Source organism: Oculina patagonica, chromosome 4 (assembly GCF_052425735.1).
Source record: "Oculina patagonica isolate OP01 chromosome 4, crgOcupat, whole genome shotgun sequence".
NCBI classification, from domain to species: Eukaryota; Metazoa; Cnidaria; class Anthozoa; order Scleractinia; family Oculinidae; genus Oculina; species Oculina patagonica.
The window spans coordinates 10,104,295-10,126,909 of NC_135761.1; the positions used below are offsets into that span (position 1 = coordinate 10,104,295).

At 40.7% G+C, this 22,615-nt stretch overlaps 2 protein-coding genes across 6 annotated transcripts in view; one reads left to right on the plus strand and one right to left on the minus strand.

The window, feature by feature from the left end:
- The window catches only part of LOC144649515 (polycystin family receptor for egg jelly-like), a 52,376-nt gene extending 38,759 nt beyond the window's left edge, over positions 1-13,617 (plus strand). For 4 of the 5 annotated variants that reach the window (XM_078509019.1, XM_078509020.1, XM_078509021.1 and 1 more), the window contains 9 exons: positions 405-987; positions 2,109-2,440; positions 3,463-3,687; positions 4,468-4,729; positions 6,041-7,028; positions 8,263-8,479; positions 9,150-9,318; positions 9,823-11,543; positions 12,643-13,617. In XM_078509019.1, the coding sequence (XP_078365145.1) occupies positions 405-987; positions 2,109-2,440; positions 3,463-3,687; positions 4,468-4,729; positions 6,041-7,028; positions 8,263-8,479; positions 9,150-9,318; positions 9,823-11,543; positions 12,643-12,708 (4,563 nt within the window). In that variant the 3' untranslated portion in view covers positions 12,709-13,617. The remainder of the gene's footprint in view (positions 1-404; positions 988-2,108; positions 2,441-3,462; positions 3,688-4,467; positions 4,730-6,040; positions 7,029-8,262; positions 8,480-9,149; positions 9,319-9,822; positions 11,544-12,642) is intronic. The other variant, XM_078509023.1, reaches the window with a different exon arrangement.
- Positions 13,618-16,255: 2,638 nt separating this feature from the next.
- Positions 16,256-21,895, minus strand: LOC144649520 (pyruvate dehydrogenase [acetyl-transferring]-phosphatase 2, mitochondrial-like). Its single transcript, XM_078509030.1, has 2 exons — positions 20,453-21,895; positions 16,256-17,024 (listed from the first exon to the last, which is right to left on the minus strand). The coding sequence occupies exons 1-2, from the start codon at positions 21,609-21,611 to the stop codon at positions 16,459-16,461; spliced, it is 1,725 nt and encodes a 574-aa protein (XP_078365156.1). The 5' UTR covers positions 21,612-21,895; the 3' UTR covers positions 16,256-16,458.
- Between the last annotated feature and the right edge of the window lie 720 nt (positions 21,896-22,615).

The window sequence follows — 22,615 nt, forward strand, 5'->3', positions numbered from 1 at the left end:
ACTATGTCACGGACTTTAACTGATTTTGAACCGCCAAAATTTATTTTTGTGTCTCAGGAAACCTAAAAATAAAAGTCCATTTTTATTAAAAATTGCTTTATTAGAGCAGTGAAACTGTTATCGAGCATCTTTGGTTGCGGATGGCTCGGATGGAAGCGGATTGCAATTTGAAAAAGTTAGGCAAATGTTTTCAAATTGTTTCCATGCGTCTTCGAAATATCGATATTTATAGCCGTAGCTTGATTTCTATCCACAAATTAAGGTTATATATTCCTTTAGATGTTCAAAGATAATGTTTATTTAGGGTTTAGTTGCCTACCACTAATTTCAGAACAGTTTAGATAAAAAATCTGTGAAATCCCCGTGACATAGTCCCTTTAACGCAACTCTTTTGTCTCCCTCAGATGACCTCCATCCCCACCAACTTGAAGACATGGTCAAACACGAGCAAACAGGTCAATTCGTACAATGCTGGCCTCACTCTCAAAGACGAACACCGACATCCCCTTAACACGTCCAACTTCAGCAGCGACGCTCATATCTACATACCACGTAACGCAAGCCAACTTCCTGACGAAGAAGAGTTTTATGTCATACCCTTAGGGGAAAGAAAGTACATACAGTACCACGCTCTCCAGGTTAACAATACAAACTACTCCGTCCACGTTCAGATAAGGCCAAAGAATGAATCCGTAGGAAACCTGACAGTCTTTCTGTTATATGACAAGAGACCAGACCCGGAGAAGTTTGACTACAACTGGACAGTACCGGACTTTAGCGGTTGCACCTTTCGCAATGTGTCTAGAGTAGTTTCCAATTCCTCCACGGGAAATGGGACGAACAACGCAACAAATTCGTCTGCGTCGAACTCCACGGAGACTGAGGAAGAGGTAGTGGTGATTGACATAAAAAGGGACTGCGTAAGAGACCCGTATATCGTTTCTATTAGCAACAGCATGGTTACCAAAGAAGGGACGTATTACTTGGGTAGGTAGCACTATATTTTAGTTCCAAACTCAAAATATAGAGAGGTTTTAACTTGAGTGTCGAAAGTAATTCTCGTTTGCTTTGGTTTTGTATAACTGCGATTAGTGATTGGCTTAAAAAACTCGCGCCACTTTGTCAGCCAATCACAAGTAAAACCCAAACCAATCGTGATTCGCTCGCGCGCGTTTTCGCGAGGCTTCATGTATTTGCTTCGAGTTTTCATTGGTTCATTGGATTGTCTGTGTCCTTTGTGGTTGGCCAGAGTGATTACCGTATTTATTCGATAAAGCGCCTGGGCGCTTATTAAATTTTTTGACCTTGAGGGTGGGCGCTTATTGGAGGTGGGCGCTTATTCAAGGCTGGGCGCTTATTAAATTTTCATAATTTTTAGCAAGTAGTACGTTTATTTTTGCACGAAAACAATGTATAATAACTAAACATGAAGATGTACGAAAGCTGAATTTTAAATGTTCATTGAAAGGTTCAGTAAAAAAACTAAAACAAAATCGGTCTCGGGATAGTCTCTTAGTAGTACTTAGTCAATTTTAATCTCAACTTCAACAATAATCAAAATTCCTCTTGTGCCCTCATTATAGGGGGGTGGGGTGGGCGCTTATTCGAGGCTGGGCGCTTATTAACTTTTCCTACCTACAGGGTGAACGCTTATTCGAGGTGGGCGCTTATTCGAGGTTGGGCGCTTAATCGAATAAGTACGGTACTTTGGTTTTGGTTTTACGAAACTCAGTTAAAAACTGCTCTAAATTTCCCTTGATGTTTTTCCATTGCTCGTTATACAAACCAGGTTGTACAGCAACAAAATCTCTTATTATTATATTATGGTTGATGAGTGTTTTTATTCTCTACACTTTTTAGTTGCCAATATGTTAAGAATGTCAAGAGAGATCAACTGTTCGTCGATCCTTTAAATTAAGTCTTCTTTGCTTGTTCTTCCCTTCCCTTGTTTTTTTTATCTCCCCTTATTAATTATAAAGCCTATTTTAATCGTCCCTTTGGCACACGAAGTACTCACGTTTTAATACGAGACTCACTTCTGAACGAACAAATACGTTACGCACGCCACCTAGTAAACGGTAAACATTTAATCAGCCATCTTTTTTCAGCCGTTTATTACGAAGACCCGGAATCGGAAACGGAAGAAGAGTCAACAGCAAGCGCTCCAACCGAAGCGCGCAAGCGCAGAGATATCGACATTCCCGTGGCCTGCAGAGCGGGAAATGGACGAATGAAACGATCGTGTGTTATTATTCCCCCTCCTCCACCAAAGCCGACAACCCCATCAAAACAGCAGTATGGTACTAAACCTTCCAACGTCGACTTCCAAGGCAACACTTTCAACTCCAATGATACAGAGCACTACTTGATGCGTGTGTTTTCGTCAAACTGTTTATTCTGGGATGAGGAAAACGAGAATTGGATTAACAAAGGATGCAAGGTAAGTGTGTTGGGACTGAATGCCTTATTGTTACTTATTATTGCGGGACTTAATTTTTGCCAATTTTCAAAAACAAAAAACGCGAAATTAACATTAAAGACCCGCGAAAATTCATTTTAAACGTTTTTTTACTGTATTTTTATGTTTATACCCGTTTCATTTTTTTCGCGAAATAAAGTTCCCGCGAAAATAAGTAGCAATAAGGAAACTAACTGAATAGCTAACGTTGAAATTAGGGGGAGGGCAAAATCTAATGGATCGGAATAACACATCGTCCCTTAAGTTAAGCTTAAGTTAAGCATGAATTGCTCCTTTATTGGCATCCAGGTGAAAGTGACTATGATATGTTTCGTCTTCCCTGTTGTTTTGCCACAGTTCACTTTCATGGTCCAAATAAGTTAATTATAGCTTCTTCTTTTTTGTCTTTGTTTTTTTTTATTGTTAAAATAATGGGCTTATTAGCATTTACAAATTGTATGTTACAGTTATGTTTCCCATGAAACTGATTCTGAGGGTCATAGCTTTCACAGCTATTTTTCCAAGTGCAACTTTTCTGTCATTTATGAAACAAGTAGTATTGTGACAGTGCACACACACTAGGCCTTTATCCACAATTTTAAAAGAGCTATGACTTGATATTTCAAGTCTTTTTTTACTTATGTACAAAATTACTTTCAAACTGAAGGACAACTCACGACAATTGTTTGCTTAGGTTGGAAAAACACCAAAGAAGTATTAAGAAACCGCAACTAAACAAGGATAGTTAAGGCTTAGAAAGGTTTTTTTTTTTCGCTCGTTCGATCGTGGCTTCGCCACTCTTTGTCGCCGCAAAAAACCCTCTGGCATCCAGGGTAAAAGCATAGTGTACGAACGACGAAAAAAATGAAAAAAAATTAAATTGGCCATTTTTTTTAAGTCGCGCCGTCTGTGACATAGCTCCCTTAACGGTGGATCTACATAATCTCGGTTGAGGTTTCACTCCAGTACAAGGACTAAGTGTTATGTATTTCTTTAATCCATAGGTGGGAGAGAACACTAATCCCGATCTTATTCACTGCAAATGCAATCATTTGACATCATTCGCGAGTGACTTTCTGGTGGCGCCGAATCCAATCGACTTTGACAAAGTGTTTTCTGCTGACCTCAGCAAGAACTTTGTGGTGCTGTTAGTGGTGTGTCTTATATTTGGATTGTACTTGCTTCTCGTTGTAATCGCTCGGCGATTTGACAATAAAGACCTTGATAAGGTAAGAGATATTAGGTCTATCCAGAGATAATGTGCCACTTGATATCATTCCGGATACGATTATAGCATTGCTCCATCTAGTGGTCCAAACAAACGGTCACGTGGTCCAATTTCCGCCATACTGGATGGCAAGGTACACAATGGGACATCCGAAACAAAGGAATGCCAAGCTTGACTGATTGAAGTGTGCCATGTCACTTTTTCCTGCAAAAGGCCCATTCAAACCAAGAGTCGACCATAATGTGCCTTTTAGTAGCTGCCACAGATTTTTTGAAGACAAAAAATAGATCAGATTGGCGAGCAAGGATGGCGCAGTGATGAGAGCGCTCGTCTCCCACCAATGTGGCCCGGGTTCGATTCCTGGACCCGGCGTCATATGTGTGTTGAGTTGGTTCTCGTCCTCACTTCGATGGTTTTTCTCCTGGATCCCCGGTTTTCCTCCCTCCTAAAAAACCAACACTGTCAAATTCCAGTTCGACCTGGACAGAGCTAGACCCGCATGAAAACAGTTCGAGCTGATGTGGCTTCTTCTCTAAATACAGTAATTTATTTTATCATGTTCCTCACACCCGTGAAACTCGGCCACAAACATTTTTCAGTCGACGTTTAATTTGGAATTGGCAATGTCCGTTGCAGTCGAATAATTCGCCTTAAATCAGTTTATATCCTATTGTTATCGTAATTATCACTGTTCTACGTTTAAATTGCTTACTAAAAGAGACCAGTGTAATAGCAGGATGATTTATTTTTTAAATGTAATTTCTTTTAATTAACATTGCAGCTTGGAGCAACGGCAGTACGAAACAGTTCTGAGGCTACCTTTCCGTATCTGATAAGTGTCCACACTGGTGTGAGGCAAAACGCAGGGACCACAAGCAGCGTGTATATAGTGCTCTCCGGTGATGAGTGGGAAAGCACCCCGATGCCCCTGGTGGACCATGACCGGAAAGTGTTTCAGAGAGGCCAGGAAAACAATTTCGTCGTTAGCCTTCCCAGATCACTGGGCAACCTTACCCATATAAGGATTTGGCATGACAATTATGGTACGATTTTGTTCTGCTCTTATCAGGCTAAGTCATAGGTCATTTTGTTTGTATTGTATTAGTTAGTGAGCCAGATTTTTAGATCGAAAGGTCTGGTTCTGAACCTGGCCGTTATCGTTGGGTTTTGTAATGCACCTATAAATGTTAGGGGGGGGGGGGGAGGAGGCCGGGTATAGGTAGGGGATTTGACAGCAATTGTTTGCCCGTAGTGGGTACTTTTGACCGTTTTAATGGACTTTCTTACAACATTTTATTGAAGTTTAGTGACTCTTTTGAACATCCACGAATGCCCTGGGATTGGGCATATGAACAGAAAGTCTCAGCTAAGTTCAAATGCCCGGCCTATGCCCGGCCTCCTCCCCCCCCCCCCTCCCCCCTCCAGCGGCTTAACATTGATAGGTGCATAAACTAGAAGAGACCCTAAACTCGAGGATCATGTTGTAAAAAGGGGATTGAATCTCTTCCTCAGGTTAAATGATCTATATAACACGAGGTAAAACTGATTTAACTAAGGGTTAAACAGCTGGTTAAATTTAATCCACTTCGCGATGTAAGTAACTCCTAACGTCGGGATGAGCGAGGGAAAATTGAAACAAAATAACAAACTTGTTTTATTCCGTGTACAGCGAAGGCAAAAAAGGTCGTGAAAGTTTTTGATTTCCTCGAAATTATGTTAAAATAGTTGACTATACGTATAGGAACTACTTGCTCGATACTAATTTAGAATTTCAATTCAAATTATTTTTATTTTGGTTTGTTACACTATTGGTTAACTTGTTTGCAGAGTAAAATGTGTCTAGTTCTAAGGCGTTATCGGATCAAGGGAGTCTGGACTCTATCGCTTCACGCGGTCATCGAAACACATATGGCACTGCCTGGACACTAGGCCTTGGCTTAAAGGGGCTTTGTCATGAATTTTAACAGATTTTTGAACAGACAAAATTTATATTTGTGTCGTAGGAAACCTAAAACTAATGGTTCAGTTTTATTGAAAATTGCTATATTAAAGCACTGAAACTGTTAACGAGTGTCTTTGGTTGTGGATGGCTCGGATGAAAATGGATTGCAACTTGAAAAATTAAGGCTTGGCTTTTCAAGTTGTTTCCACATATCTTCAAAAAAATAGATTTTTAGAGCGCTGTGGCTTGATTTCTATCCACAAATTAAGGATATATCTTCCATTAGATGCTCAAAGATAATGTTTTTATGGGGTAAACTGCCTACCACTAATTTCAGAATAGTTTAGACAAAAAAAAATCTGTGAAATCAAAGGAAACATTTCTTCTCATTTAATGATTTTTCCATTTACAGGAAGTAACGCCTCTTGGTACCTTAGCCGCGTTTCCGTTGACGACCTGCGCACAGAAGAGCGGTGGTATTTCATCTGTGAGCGCTGGTTGGCTGTGGAAGAGGATGATGGGAAAGTGGAGCGAATACTTCCGGTTGCAAGCGAGCAAGAGCTGACGCATTTCCAGCATTTGTTCGTGAGCAAGACCGTGCGGGAGCTGGGAGATGGCCATTTGTGGTTTTCGGTGGTGACGCGTCCCGCGAACAGCCCGTTCACTCGAGTTCAACGTGTCTCGTGTTGTTTATCATTGCTGTGCTGCACGATGATCACAAACTGCATGTTTTATAATGTGGGAGGGGGAGATGAAAAGACGACCATGATTCAAATTGGATCCTATGAATTCGATCTGAAAGTATTCATCATTGGAATCCAATCGAGTTTAATTGTATTCCCGGTAAACTTTGCATTGGTTACAATTTTCCGAAACGTGCGTCCGAAAGAAACCAAACGGGAGCGAAACATAGAGACAACAGAGAAGCAAGACGAAGATTTTGCAGACATCAGCAGATGTTCTTCCGTTGAAGAGCTTCAAAATGCCTCCAGCAAAGAACAGATAATCAAAAAGAGTGAAGACAACGAAAAGAAAGAACCTAGCACCAAGAAAAAGAAAAAGAAAGGTCTGCCACATTGGCTTGTTTACGTGGCTTGGGTTCTCTGTTTCCTGGCCTCTGTTACTTCAGCAGTGTTCACAGTCTTTTACAGCTTATCATGGGGTCCCGAGATCGCAAATAAGTGGCTTATTGCCTTTGTGACGTCATTCTTCCAGTCAATACTGATAATACAACCCCTGAAGGTGGTACTAGCTGCTCTACTGTTTGCGATAATTATCAAAAAGCCAATGGACGCCGCGGAGGATACTTCGGACAAGAAAGAACTTAAAGCAAGCCCTGACGATAAGGAGACTGGGGACGACATTATTCTTGACTATGATGAGAACGACGAAAGATACAGGTATGATAAAAATGTTTTGAGGTCCACAACAACAATGCTTGATTTTGTGCGCGTAAATAAATGGAAAGGTTAAAGGAACCATGTCACTAATTTTATCCAAACTTAGGCATAGGAAATGACCATCATTCAAATTTGTTTAGATATATAAAATAACCTCCTAAAAAAGTGAAGGAATATTTAACTAACACACCAAATGCGAAAAAGGAACAGATGGCCAAAAGTGACGAAAATTGAAACGGATTGCGATATGGGTTTTTGAAATATGGTCCGGCGAAACAGTTTTTCAAAGTTAAACTCGTTTGCTTGTAACTTTAAATTATAATGCCCAGGAGTCACATTTGGCTGCAATGAAGCTATGGTTTTGTCATTTAGAATCATAGAATTAATTTCTTTGCAAACTTTTAGTTTCATGCCGAATGTTTGGCAAAATTTAATAACATAAAATTAACTTCGCTGGGACACAGTCCTTTTAATTAGTGCACCCCGCAAATGGTTTAGACCAAGAAGAGTATTTGCCTCATTTGTGAAGGCGTTTGTTTTACCATTTCTTTTATCAAATCATGTTTACTGCTTACTTCGTCGTTTTTTAATGTGTTTGTTGCCATTTTGTTTGCCTTGTTTATCGTGAATTTTCTTTCTCTTCAATTTTTGCAGTATTGTGTAACATTTTTTTTTTCATTTCGTCGCCAAGATCGCGAATATTTTGTTTAGGACTGGCATAAATCCAATTTGAAGCTTACGATTTACGAACTGCTGCACAAATCTGATTGGCTAGAAATCGAAAATAAGGTGCATTCTGCGCATGCTCAATACATTGGAACCGGCCAGATGTTGTACCCTTGAAAATAGTGTAATTGTAGTCAGGGGATGACATAGTTTGTTAAAGGTTTGTCGCTGACTGTGTTTTTGATGATATTTTCCAAGACGTTTCGGCTATTGCTTAAGCCTTCATCAGTTAAAAAATCAAAGCTTTCACACGCGATTTAAAAAAGCAACACGTTAACGCGCGCTTTAAAAATAACGTGTAAAAGTTTGAAACAAAAGAACGTGGCGCGAAACTCATGCGCGTGACAAGGATGTTGTACCCCTTGGTACTGATTAAAGAATCGCGGCCTCTCTGAGGAGAATGCATTTTTCTTCATAGTCTGTCTTTATCGTGTTTTAGTCACTATTTTGACCATGTTTGTCTTGTATTATTTGTGACGGTTTTTTGTTTATTGTTTCAATTCTCCAGGCCCCCAGATGACGATTTTCTGAAAAGCGCTCGAACATTGCGACTGAAAGAAGTGCGCATGTCTGAAATCCTGAAAGAAATTTGCACGTATTTTATATTCCTGATGCTGCTCCTACTGGTTGCCTATGGCAACAGGGACCCCAATATGTACCTGTTGAGGAAGACCCTCCACGAATCATTTGTAGACCAGGATCCAATCAGTATGGACCTTGGTGATGTATGTATATTATGTCTTCGCTATTAGATACAACGGGTGGCGCGGTGGCCTAACGACTTGCGCGCTGGACTCCGAATCGAGCGGTCAGGTTTCGAGCCCTGGCCAGGACACTGCTTTGTAGCTCTTTGTGTTCTTAAGCAACACACTTAACTCTCTTTACCCAAGTTTATAAATGGGTACCGGCAAACCTGTCGCTGGGGTTTACCCTGCGATGGACTTGCATCCCCTCCAGGGGGGAGTAGAAATACTCCTAGTCACTTCATGCTACGGAAACCGGGATAAGCTCCGGCCTGATGGGCCACTAGGCTCGTATGCAGACTTTACCTTACCTTTTACAGATTCAACACTGACAAGACTTGCATCAACTTAAATCGTACTGTTTCTGTCCCTTGTCATACTGTTCTCTCGTAGTTATCCTTTTCATCAGTGCTTTAAGAACTTGTTCATGATAAAATTTACAAGTATGCACTTCGAAGGCGGGGCTTGGGGTGAAATTGGTTAGTGTGATGTTAATATGCATAAGATCTATTGCAACTAACAAAAACCTGAGATAATGAACTTAGTAGCAATTAATAAAACAGCGACTTAAAATGAAGGAGTAAGCTGTTATCGCTGGGTAAATAAGTAAAATAAACCAATAGTTTCTGATTTATAACTTTATATTCTCTAGGCAACCGATGTGGACCTATTCTGGCACTGGGGCCGAGAAACACTCGTACCGAACTTATATCCAGGCGTGTTGTACAACAACAAATCAGACAAATATACCGGGTTCATCTCTGACAGAAACAACTACCTTGTTGGGATTTCCAGGCTTAGACAAGCGCGCGTAGAAAAAGGTGGGGGTTTTTATTTATTCTTCTAGATAATCATTTATATTACGTTTATCTTGTCAACAAACTTTTCTAATTGGAGTTCCGGGGGTGGACTTAGTCCCACTACTTGCTGTTGTTGATAGAGGAAAAAACAGTTTACCAGTTGTGTTTAAAATGGCCTTTAGTACCAGTAGCGGCCAAATGAATGGTTCTGTCAATTCTTCTAGTATATAGGCAGCGCACAAGTGTTCCGACTTTCTAAGAATTAAAAAAAAAAAACAGATCACCAGTACATTGGTAAGATGGCAATAATATTAAACACTGCAGAATTTTCATAAGCACTTGTTTTTATTTCGACGAAGGATTTTGGACGAAAGCAAACTGAAATCTTAGGGTTCGCGCTTTCCTGGTTCCTACTAAACTCTGAGGTGATTAATACAGGGCAAATATAAGTTTTTCTCGAAGTAATTAATTTGGTAGAAAATTAAGGTCTCAATCTGTCGTTTTTTCTTTTCTTTAATTTCACAGATTCTTGTAAGATCCCCGAAGAATTCCAAAGCCACTTTAACGATTGCTATGCTGAGTATTCTTTTATGGACGAAGAAACGGGAGACTACGACATAGGATGGAAATACCTGAACAAAAGTACAACAAACTCTCGTCGCAGGAGAAGTGTTGAAGAGCAGTTTGCCTTCCGTAATAAAGGAGACAAATACCTCAAAAACTTCGGCGATTCCTCCCGGATTCGTTCCCGTCGTGCAATTGAACCCGTGTACACCTCTACTTCCGGTCGTCAACAGAGAAAAAAGAAGAGGCCTGGCAACACAGCCAAAAATTATTATGTGTTAAATTCCGCCATTCTCCCCGATGGCTCGATCATTTCCTGTCCCTCCCGCTGGCTGCATAACAGCGCACTAGATCTCAAAGGGTACCCCTTCTGGGGGAAAATGACTCTTTACAGCGGAGGTGGTTACCCTGCGGAACTGGGATACGACTATCCCACGGCACTTACAGTCATCGCCGATCTGCACTCCCATAGCTGGGTTGATCCGCAAACGCGCTCGGTGTTCGTCGAATTCACGGTGTACAATGCCAACACCAACTTATTTGGCATCGCGTTTCTGTTCGTGGAATTCTTGCCGATGGGTGGAGCTTTCCCCTATGCCCATTTTGTCATTTCCAGGGTGTACAGCTATGTTGGGCCTTTTGCCAATTTCATCCTGGCCTGCCAAATATTTTTGATCCTATTTATGCTCTATTTCATGTATCGCGAGGGAAAAGCCATCTATAAGCAACGCAAGGCCTACTTTCACGGGTTCTTCAACTGGATGGAGATTGTTATGATCGTTTGTGAGTTTGCCATGGTAATTCTGTTCCTTGGGCGTCTCTGGGAAGTGGACAAGAACTTAATAGAGTTGCATCACAACCCTAAGGACTTTGTTAGTTTCCAGTACGCCGGAGCAGCGGATGAATCGTTGAGTTTCATCATGGGGATTCTAGTGTTCCTTGTAACTCTCCGCTTCCTAAAGCTGTTCAGATTCAACAAGCGCATGTCCCTGCTGGGATCTACAATCGGAGAATGCGCCAAGCCCCTTGGATCGTTCTTTATCAGTTTCATGATCGTCTTCTTGGCGTACGCTATTATGGCTTTCCTGGTTTTCGGGATCGACAACGACAGGTATAAAAATTTTCTCAGCACGTTTGAAACTCAAACAGCCATCCTTCTGGGAGATTTCGACTACGACGAGCTCCGGCGGACAAATCGCTTTCTGGGTCCAATCTACTTCTTCACCTTCATGTACTTCAGCGTCTTCTACCTGTTGAACATGTTCATGGCTATCATAAACGACACCTTCTCAGAGGTAAAGGCCTCGATTGACAAGCAACACAACGAGTACGAAATGGTGGAATTCATCTTGTCCAGATTTAAAGAAAACCTAGGGCTCAACCGTAATCGTGTTGGGACAAGCAAAAGCCCGTTTAAGAATCCTTCGTCGGGATTTCCTTCATCTCCACCGTTCTTGCCGTCCGACTACAAGCATCGGGATGGAGATGATCTCTCAGAATGCAGTCAGCTCACAGTCGAGGACAAACCACCTCCAGTCACTACACATAACGTCCTTCGCAAGCTGTCAGCGTTAAACAAGCAAATAGATGAGTTGACGACGTTCGTCGAGAAAAACGACAAAGAGGAAGCCGACAGTGACAAGAAGCTATACGACATCATTAACAACATGAACGACGACCAGGTGACTAACTGATAACTGACTTACTGACTTAAAGGAGGCGGCGTGGCCTAGTGACCAGGGCGCTGGACTTGTAATCCGAACTGAGTCTTGGGTGCAAATCCTCCTCCCTGCCACTGGATAAATTTGAATTCTGTGGTCTTAAAGGGGCTATGTCACGGTATTTTCAGGTTTACGCAATTTTATTTATTTCTCTAAACCTCAAATTGGCAGAGCAATAGTCCATTTTTATTGGCAAAATCACGCTTGCATAACAAACAAGAATAATTTTCGAGCATTTGTAAATGGCACTTTCATACAAATTGAGATTGACTCAATATGAAAAAGTCGGGCCGGCGTTTTTCAAAGTTAACCCGAACGCAATCCGTTTTAATCTTCTCGAATCTTACCCATCCATGCCCCTTTTCGAACTCTCTTTGTTTCTTTTGAGTTATTCTACAGTTTTAAGCCGACATTGTCATATTTGAGCTAATTCTGCGACCAGTTGATCAGTGTCGAAATTGCCTAAAATTGCGTGACGTAGCCCCTTTAAATTCAACTCCTCCACGCTTGTCGATAGCCAACTGGTCAGCCTCCTGCCAGTTGGATTCTTAACGTTAACTGTGTCATGTTTGCTTGTTTATTATTTGTTTCTTATACACGGCCACACTAGACTGTTCACAGCCCTCTATTTTTTCGTATTTTTTTGATCAAATTAGCGCGGGGAAAGAACGGCGAGAGAACTGGACGCGAGCACAAAACGGGAGGCGCGAGGGGAAAAATAGAGGCTGTGGACAGTCTAGGCCACACAAGCTTTTAGCTTTACTGCGCTTTTCAGTGACACAGAAACTCCGAAGCTGAAAACTCTGCTAACGTTTCTTCTCTGCCTTCAATCACTTTTACATCTGTAACTTAATAATGACAATCAACGACAGTTAAAAAATGAAACAAACAAATGGATCGAAATCTACCAATCACAACCAATGCACGTGACAATTTGAACCCGTTGAAGTGAGCTGCTAAGAGGTCCATTAGAAGAAAAACGCAACAGTTCACATGTTATTTAAAAACCCCGCTGTAAACACAACGGTGTAAAGAATAAAATGAATTACTTTCTTTTTAGGTTGAAATACGACGTAGCTCCATCATTAAGGCTGAAACAAGGCCAAGGTCGAACACTTGGCGCTAAAGAAACTCTTTCCGACTTTTTGCATACGTAATCACTTATCTGTAACTATTAATTTTAAAAAAAGTTAGGTTTTTGTGTTCTAAGAGAATTCGTAAAAAATAATAGGACGCTTTATTGCTCGGGAGCGGCAGAATGTATACAACCTTGTAACCAGTTTCTCTCCCGTCTTTTTAGGACTCTATGACGCTGGAAACAAAGTTGTAAGATTAGACCCCTGGGTATAGAGCGCATGCGTTGTGGCTCAGGTGCAGTTTTGGGCATGTACTAAAACCCGAAACGGCGAAACAAAACGAAACCACGGAAACAAGCGAAACCCATTACCATTATTGAGAGTTATCCATAAACAGGCTAACCTAAGCGTTATATAGGCTAACCGGAGTGCTATTCAGGCTAACCGGAGTGCTTCCGTTTCGTTTCGGTGATTACGCCTCTTTTCGTTTCGGGTTTTAGTACAAGCTGCAGTTTTGTAGGTGTTTTGCGTAGTTTTGACTTTTCTCCTAGCTCGATAGCTCTAAAGAAAACGTTATCTCGGCTGTATATTACCAGGGCATTAAAGAAGCCTAGTCAGCGATGACGCACCATTGAAAAATTTATCCTAACTTTTTCAAGTTCGCGCGGTTCGTAATCCATCTCGATTTTACAATCTAAAAGGGGCTATGTCACGGTATTTTAGGGTGATTCTGTTTATTTTCGTTAATTACGAGCTCTAAACTTCAAATCGGCAGTGAAACAGTCTTTCATTGGCAAAATCATGGCCATAAAATTAAACAAACGAGGATGATTTCCGAGCATTATCAATGAGATATTCCTACAAACTGAGATGACCTTGAAAAACGTCGGGGAAAATTTTTTAATTTTTGGCCAAATGTATTTTTTTTTAAGTTTTTTCAATTTTTTCCATCCTTTTCCCTTTTCTTTTTTTTTTTTTTTTTTCTTTTTTTTTTTTTTTTTTTTTTTATTTTTTTTTTTTTTTTAATGGGAAAAACCCCCCCCCCCCCCGCCGATCGGCCAGAAGGTTAAGGTTAAGGCGGGAAAACAGGGAAGGCGGCATCAGACCCACAACGCCAAGCGAACCATGCACGTCAGTCCCACAACGCCTAGCGAACCGTGCAGGACTAAGAAGAAGGGCGCCTGTGAACGAGGCAGAAGTCAGAAATTGCTTAAAATTGCTGTGACCGAGCTCGTTTAAAAATAATTTTTAGTATTTTCAACCGTGGTACGCTATCATTTCGAGCTATTTCTTTGAGATTTCCTTCGATTTTATGGTCTTTTTGTACGTTTCCATAAGTAAAAATATTAACAGGTCACAGAAACATTAAAGTATATAAGCACTTTTCATTATCACAGGAAAACTAATTTTAAAACCTAGAAATTCTTGCTACTAGTCTGTATATATATTCTATATAATACGGGTTGAAAGAAGTTGATTGCAAATCAATACAATTTTCTGCTTGAATTTCAGTTTAGTTTGTAGTTGTATTTTATAGAGAAATTAGCTACCCAGCGTAAAAGGTAGTTTTCGCAACCACAATACCAATAAATAAACGTATGTAACCAAGATGTTTGAACGTTGGTTTATTACTTGAAGATAGAACAAGTTACCCTTATTTATTCATTTATATAAAAAAGACATGGCATAATATATTTCTTCCTTACATCAAGCAGTGATGATAATTGTGCTTCCCATTGCACTTCCTCTTCATGCTTAAATTGCTTAATATTAAATATTGAGCAATTTTTATTGTAGAGTGAGGGCCTGTTTATATGGAGAGAAGCTGTCCCTGGCATGGGGGTTACACACCGGTACCGCACTGAGCCATCTTTGAACAAGCGTTTATATGAGAAAAGTTGTTTTGTCAACTGAGCCAAAATTTGGCCCTCACGGTTTGACGCATGCTCTGTATGGCCAGACTTGTCCCTGGTAGGTGAGTCGAAAAGAGCCAAAGTGTTTACATGGGAAAACTTTGGCTCGCTCTCAAGGGTCACCCTACCTAAAAGTGACGGAGTGACCCTCTACCCAGGGTCACCCTGTCCCACAAGCCAACTTTATGATTTTTCATATAAATGGCTCACAGCAATTTATAAAGAGTTGTATGAAAAGCTCTCTTGCTCCAAGAGGGTAACCCTCCTGCCAGGAACACCTTTTCTCCATAAACAGGCCCTGAACCGGTTAAGTTATTAAGTCACCAGCATGTGAAAGCAATCTTTCTTTCTTGTTTGAATTTGTCCTAAAAGGGCAAACTTGAACCTGGTGTATTTTACAACAGTTGATACTCATAACACTTTTGCCACTTTAACTAATTTAATGTGTGATTGTTCAGCTAAATTAATACACTTGTATACAGATCAAGAAATAAATTTGGTCATATTTCCTTTGTAGCCTATATCTCTATCTACACGGTATTTTATTCTGGATGTGAGATTTTAATTGAATTTCAATTAAAATGTCACATCTAGAATGAAATACCGGTACATTTTGTCAGTCAAATTTCCTGTATAGCCTATAAATTATGTCCATTAAACATTCACATGAAACCTCAGTCTTAACAACTCCAGAGCTGTTTTTTTTTTTCTTTTAACAAATTGCCAGCTTTTCTCCATATTTTTCACCAATTTTAAATACCATAAAATTCTAATAGTAAGCCAGGGCCCAGAGGGAAGGAGGGGGGGAGGGGGGGGGGGGTAGCAGAAAGGATTTGTTTTGCATCTAAGATTCAGAGGTTCATTTTTGGGAGGGGGGGGGGATAAAATTGGCTAAAAAATATTGGGGAATTTTTTTTACCTCCGAGGTTTTTCCTTGGGCCTATTTTCAGGGGAGAAGGGTTATTACTTAGGGAGGTGTTTGTTTTATTTTATTGGGGGAGGTGGGGGAATTTAATACTGGAATTTTATAGGGAATTAATTTTTGGGAGTAAGGGCTTACTTCTGGGGCTAACCTGGGGGGGGGGGGGGGATTTTTAGAATAAGGGTAATTTTTGGGAAGGGATGGAAGGATATTTTCAAGAAAAGAACATGTTTTTTGGGTTGGGGTATGATTTTGATTAGACAGGATAAGGCTTTAAATACCTTCCCCCAGAGAAAAAAGCCACAGGAAAACAGCACTCTGGGGAGGAGGAAGGGGAAAGGATCTGGGGGCTAATTTTTAAGGGTGGGGATACATTTAAAAAAATGGAATTTAACAGGGGGTTTATTTTCAGGTGAGTGGTATTTGGGGGGGGGTGGGGGTGAGCCTTTTTTTTGGGGGGGGGGGAAGGTCTTAATATTAGAATTTTATGGTATTTGTATTTTTGCCGAATTTTAGCCCGCAGCTACTTAGTTGTTGATGTACAGAAATAATTTCATGTACATAACAAATAAGTGATAGTATTACAGGTATCAGTCCCAATTTCAAGGTATTTTGATACTCTGTGCATTGCTAAGTCCAAAAAGTTGCTTAATAATTATTGTGAATGTCCAATAGCATTCTACAGGTGCCAGTCAGTGTATTTAAGTCCAAGTCCTATAATGTTATGAAACTCAACATTCATAATAAGCAAATCTTAACATCAGAATATCAGGTTATTTTGTTGCTCTGTGCATTGTAGGTCACTTAGTTGTATTAGTGGAAATGTCCAGTGAAATTACCAGATGCCAGTCTTATTATCAGAATTTTAGAGTCTTTTTTTTTTTTTGCTCCAAGCATTATTAAGTCCAGTAAGTCACTAAGTTTAGAAATTCCAGTATTACAGAAGCCAGTCCCCTCACATCCACCTACTCCACTGCCACATTGCTCCAATCGAAGTGCACCACAGTAACTGTGATGTCATCACGATAATTGCGCACATCAGGATAAGGAATATTTAAGCTTGTACTAACAGCTACATGATCGTCACCTCCAAGAGCCTCTTTGATGAGACGAGAAGCAGAGTTCTTCAGACTGCTTGTAGATTTCTGTTCCCGGTATGTTATACTGTAGCCTGGATTGTGTTTCTCTAAATTATCTCTCACAAAGTCGACGGCTTCCTCGTTACTTAGCATGTCCCATAAACCATCAGTGGCAAGAATTAAAAATCTGTCCGAACGTTGCAGCTGGTATGATGTCACTTCTGGTTCAGCAGTAAGGTAGGGTGGAGTGAGAAATTCTTTAGCGTCAGATAATGGTTTAAGCCCTCTTTCACGAAACAATTTTTCTTGTTTCTTCTTGCTCCATTTGAATTTAGCGTCACCAAACGCTCTTAAGGGTGCTAGGCGGCCAAGAAGTCTTTCATACCTAAGGCAAGTAGATGCCTCCTCTACTGGGTGTTCACTCATTACTCGCTGGACTTCACTGGGGTTGCCTAGCAACAAGAAATTAGTTACTGTTAATTTTATCTGACACATGTGCAAGTGGCCATACTATTATTGGTTTATTCAATCGTTGTATTGAATGATACTGTAAACAGCCGCAGATGCTGCACCTTTATTCCAAAAAACTCGCCAGAAATTTTCGTAAATTGACACTTTAATGGAAAAGTATGTAAATTAATACTACATAAAACAACAAGTGAGTACCGGTCATTGCTCTTGCAAGTTTGACAGCTCCTAAAAGCTGTTTGTAGTGTAGATGATGGCCTATATTTTCCACAGTATAAAGTATAATTGATACTCCACAAGTGAGAATTCCACAAGGATTTTCTTTGATTTACTTTCAAAAAACTTTTTTTTCCATAACTTGAGTTGGTAAATTCAGAGTAGCGGCTTATCTGACTGTGGGGTGCCGCTTATGTGGGTGTTTACGGTAATTGTTTCTAAGCTATAGGTTTTCCAGGCTATGTTGTTACTAGGAAGAATTGTTACAAATGTGCACAAAATTAAATCCTCATTCATTCATTGCCCTTTGATTACCCAGATAGCAGGTAAGTAATTCTGCCTTCGTACAAGCAGTTTGAGAAGAAATTTGAAAGTGATCATATTTAAACATCAAGTTCCAAAACAAGTAAAAAGGAGCCATGTTTGAGAAGAGCATGGTAAACATTCAGGAAAATTCACACATGATTGAACTAACAACCTGCAACCTTCACTGAGGTCTGCAGACTACTAGCCTGCGTTGCAGACGAACAAAACCCTGGTATAGTCCGTCTGCAAATCAGTGCACAAAAGCTTGTCCCAGCCCCACGCATGTTACCAGGGTTTTCTATAATAGCCAGTGCTCGAACTTAACGGTCGTCCACTCGTCCAAAATGAGTGAAAATTGCCCAAAACGAGTTGTTTTGCCACTAGTCCTCTGGACGAGTAAAGTTAGAGTTCTCCAATAAATAATTGCCTTTGTATGGTACTAAAAGGACTAAAATGGTCGAAGCAAACAAAAAATTTCTGAAAACAAATGTTTTGAAACGACGAGCAAAAAATGCTAGGCGTTCTCTTGGCAGGTAAAAGTCTGGGTTCCCTCAAAATGAAATGCATCGTAGAATGTAATATGGCGGCTTCTCGTGTTTGCTAAACTTGATTAGATCTTGGCCGCATCTATATTTTCTTTCAAAATACAGTTTGTCGAAATGTCCAAACGAAAACCAGTTAAAAGTTCACTGATTTCTTTCTTAGGAGGAAAGCAAGATCAAGAAATCAACGCAACACCTTCAATGCCTGCTGCAGCTCCGACCAAAAGAACACAGAAGTTTTGGGAATCGTGGGAAGAAAGGTATACAAATGGCTCCAGTTTGATGAAAAAGAAGACAAAATGTTTTGCAAGTTTGCAGGGAATTTCCAAATGGAACAAACACGCAATATTCCCTGACGATCGGAACAAATAACTTTCAAACTGCTAAAAGGCCAAATGATGCATGTATATGTAACTTAATACGTTGCAGCTCTTATGTACGTGTAACCGAGAAGAAATTGTTGTAATTCTTACTAAAAAATGCATATTTTATGGTTGCGTTTAATTATTTGATCATGGTTTGGCGTGTATGTACCTGCAGGCACAAATTACTTATTGCATTACAGTCATTATACATGGGAAAAATGTAAAGAGTGACCAGTAGCATTGCTCCTGGGACGAGTAAATTCTAAGCCTACTCATCCTGTGGAAGACCAGACCTAAAAGTTAATTTTGAGCACTGATAACCTCCGATTGGTTCTTGAATAGGGCCATTCTTTCGTGCGCCATAATTGGTCGAGTGGATCTCGTGAAACCATAGTTACCATTCGATGAATACCAGATACCAGATACAGTAAAATTCTGTATTGGATTTGCTCATCCAATTTATTTCGCTTCTCACTTGTTTAGAAAGCGCACTATATGAAGACAGCTGTATTATTTGGAGGCATTTTAAGTTTAGTAGAGCCATAAGACTGTCACTTTATTATTATAATAGCAAATATGCCGGGCAAATGCGTGGAGGTCATAGGTCTGCACAGTTTCCCGTTTGTATATTTTGACACCTCTGTTTTAGATTTGTCATATGTAATTACTATTGCGGTTAGTCTTGGATCATTCATATTTGCAAGATATCTTTGAGTTCTCGAAATGATCGCTCTGGTCCTAAATTTTCCGTGAAAATGTCAAGGCAAAATTTTTTTGTTTCTATAAAGGCAGGTTTTTTTATAAAGGAAGGTTTTCTATAAAGGCAGACGGAAACCCTTCCAAAAACAGAAGTGAAGGTGATTGTGACACAAGTCAAGTGAAGTCAGAACATCTGTAGTAAACAAATGGCTTGATACCACTAACTTACACCACTGGAGCATAGGCGGCGGAGCAGGGGGGCAAGTGGGGCTGTAGCCCCCCAAACAAAAATTTGGGGGATGAGCCCCCCACATTTTGGTGCCAAAATATTGCAAATGCAGCGTAAAATTGGTTTTTTAAGATATTTCCTTGGAAGTCTTCGGAAAACTTTGTTTATCTTCGGAAAAGTTCGAAAAATGATCGGAAACATTCCTTTGGCCTTGGAACAACAGAGAATCTTTGGAAATCTTTGGTCTAGAAACCGCTCAGAAAACAAAAAGTTGCAAGTCTTGCTAGAATGGAAATAAAACCTGCCAAGTATTTTTGGGACAGTCTAAGCCCCCCCCCCCCCCATGTTCCAAAACGCTCTGCCGCCTCTGTAACAGGTATACTCAGGGAGGGGGGATGGAAGCTTTTGGATTTCCAGGGCTGTAGGCAGGATTTTACTTGGGTGGGTGTGAGTACCAGAGGTATGGGCATCTAGGGGGTTCAGGGGTATTCTTCCCTGGGAGATTTTGCAAAATCAGGTTGTTGAAGTCCACATTTCCTGCATTCTGATAATCTATTTAAACCTCAATCCCTGATAAGGCAGATCTTTGTGACCCATGGGCGGGGAGGGGGTATGGACACACCCATCACATCCTGCAGCTGCCTATACCCCTTATTTGACTGATACATGTACATGTAAAGGAAAAGTCTGTGTCCGAGCCAAGTGGTTTATACAGCCAGAGCTTATTCCAGATTCTGTAGCATTAAGCGACTTGGAGTATTGCTAATCCCCCCTGGATGGGATGATAGTCCATCACAGGGTTCCCCCCCCCCCCCCAAACACACCTGGATGGAGAGAGGCACTGTGAGAGAAAAGTGTGTTAGCCAAGAACACAATGCAGTGCCCCGCTGGACTCAACCCCAGGCCTTTTTGACTCGGAGTCGAGCGCGCTAACCATTAGGCCACCCCGCCTCCCACACATGTACATGTACTGCACATAATTTTGACCCCATTCAAAACAGTAGTTGATGACCACCAACTGATTACCAAGAATGTGATTATTTCATAATACTTACGAGCTGTATGATCAGTGGATAACTGCAACGCTGACCACTGTCCATCTTCACTCTGCACACCAAGCACAGCACGGCAGTCTCCACAGTTTGCCACGGTTAGCTCTGTGCCCTTTATGTACACAACCAGAGCACAAGCCCCTGACGTAGCTGCTCTAAATTTCTGTTCATTTGCCACTTTGTTCTCTCCTTGAGCTAATGCTTCATGACTTAAATCGTCATCTAGTCTGAGAAAAGCCTTGGAAAGTGCTGCCATTGTGTGAAAAACTTGTTCTTCCTTTGCGTCTGCGGCAGCATTTTGGTGACCATGAGTCTCCTGGAGGTGTGCAAGTGTAGGTGCCACCGAATCACTGCTATGAAGTCTCTTCTGCACCCTGCGCAGCTCCATAAAGTACCCTTTTAGATTCTCATAACAGATAGGATCCTCACGGTAGTTGTATTTACTAGGAGCGTTAGTAACAAGAAAGTGTTTGGCACATAGGTAGTTTTTCAAAGTTGTTCCTAAAAGAATTTCATTTGGAAGTAGTGCGGCTCCTATATAATCTGAAAGACGTTGAGCAACGTTATGAGCACAACAGTCTCCTCCGTGACCGTCCAAAACTCCAAATAACAAGGCTTCTCTGTCGTGTAGCAATCTACTAACAAACCTTCGATCTTCAGTTGGTTCATTAGAAGGTAACAGGTTGGACTCAAACGTGCTCACGATTCCGTGCTGAAGCCTTCCTACACATTCATTTTTCGTAATCATGTCCATTACTTCTTCGTCAGACATCATCCATGGTTCTCTGTAGCTGCTACGGAAGTTGATCATTCCAAACAAGCTCGAGCGAGCGCGAGATCTTGTGGACGTAAATGGCTGTAACACCGCCAAATTACCAAGATTTACCAGTCCACGGTAAGCAAGAAGGCTAGGAAATCTTTGATTCCGAAAACCTTTGGCTATACCAAGGCCTTCGGAATCAAAGGACTTCCTCTTTCTGCCTTCGTTATGACTCCGTCTGGAAAATGACTCCTTGAAGTTCGAGAGCTCACCCGGCAAACCAATTGTTGACTTGTTTGAGCATTGCTGTGCCTTAGAGATTCCAGCGGTCGATGAACCAGGCATCTTTACGGTTAACATCTTAGTCACCTCTTTTAGCAGTGACTTGATCCACTTTGCCATAACACTCGCTGGATGATCTTCAGAACGAAGCTTATTTTATCTCCAATATCCAAGAGTTCTTTATAAGAAGCTTGCTTATATTCCTAATCACAATGATATCGCGCCGGTTTCTTGCTTTTGAAGACGCTGATCACACGTTATTTCACTATCACACGATCCACGTTGTAGAGCTCCTCGTTGCATTTGAGCAAATTACTTCAATTAACTCATTACGTACGATTATGACCTCACAGAAAACAACGATTTGTACAAATTGCTTTGCTAGAGCTTGACCGCCATGGATCCGCCATGTTGATTAACTAATTACCCACAATGCTGTGTCGACAGAGACAAACTCTTTCCCAGACTCCCTCGCCGAACTTTTAAGGCAAAAATAACGCTTTTAAAATTTTATTATTACCTTATGGCTTAAACAGATATTGGATGAGGTTTTTGTGATATCCGGAATAATCAAGGTCGAGGTAAGCGTTATCACCGAAGCCGAAAGGTTGAGGCTGATAACACTTACCGAGATCTTGATTATTCCGGATATCACAAAAACCGAATTTAATAATTGTTTTATTAGACATTGTTTTTCTGGAAAAATAAGGACAAAACGACTACAACCGTTCAACTAATTCCTACTTTTCGTCTTGTTTTTGAATGCTTTTCTCTCAAGGTATTCGTGGAATAGTTCCTCCGCAATCTTTGTCGGTCATTTTGTGTTTTCCGAGAATTTATTGTCCAGCAATTTTTCAATTTAGGTAAATATTTTGCTCGGTCACCGTAAGAAGCGAATCGACGAACTATGAATTTCCTTCGCTGTCAGATGTGTCCCACATTCCTCTCGGAAATCATGCATTGCGCGCCCAACCTACAGATTAGTGAATAATCTGCTAGCAGATTATTCACTAATCTGAAGGTTGCGCTGATTCTCAGAACAAACTGTAGGCTCCTGGCCAATGAGAAGACAGATAGTGACTACAATGTATAATAATCTTACTTATTTTCGCGAGTACTAATTT

Coding starts and splice junctions, on each gene's coding strand:
- LOC144649520 (XM_078509030.1), bottom strand. CDS start 21,611: ATGGCAAAGTGGATCAAGTCACTGCTAAAAGAGGTGACTAAGATGTTA. Junction 17,025..20,452: donor ATCCACTGATCATACAGCTC/GTAAGTATTATG, acceptor TCTTGTTGCTAG/GCAACCCCAGTGAAGTCCAG.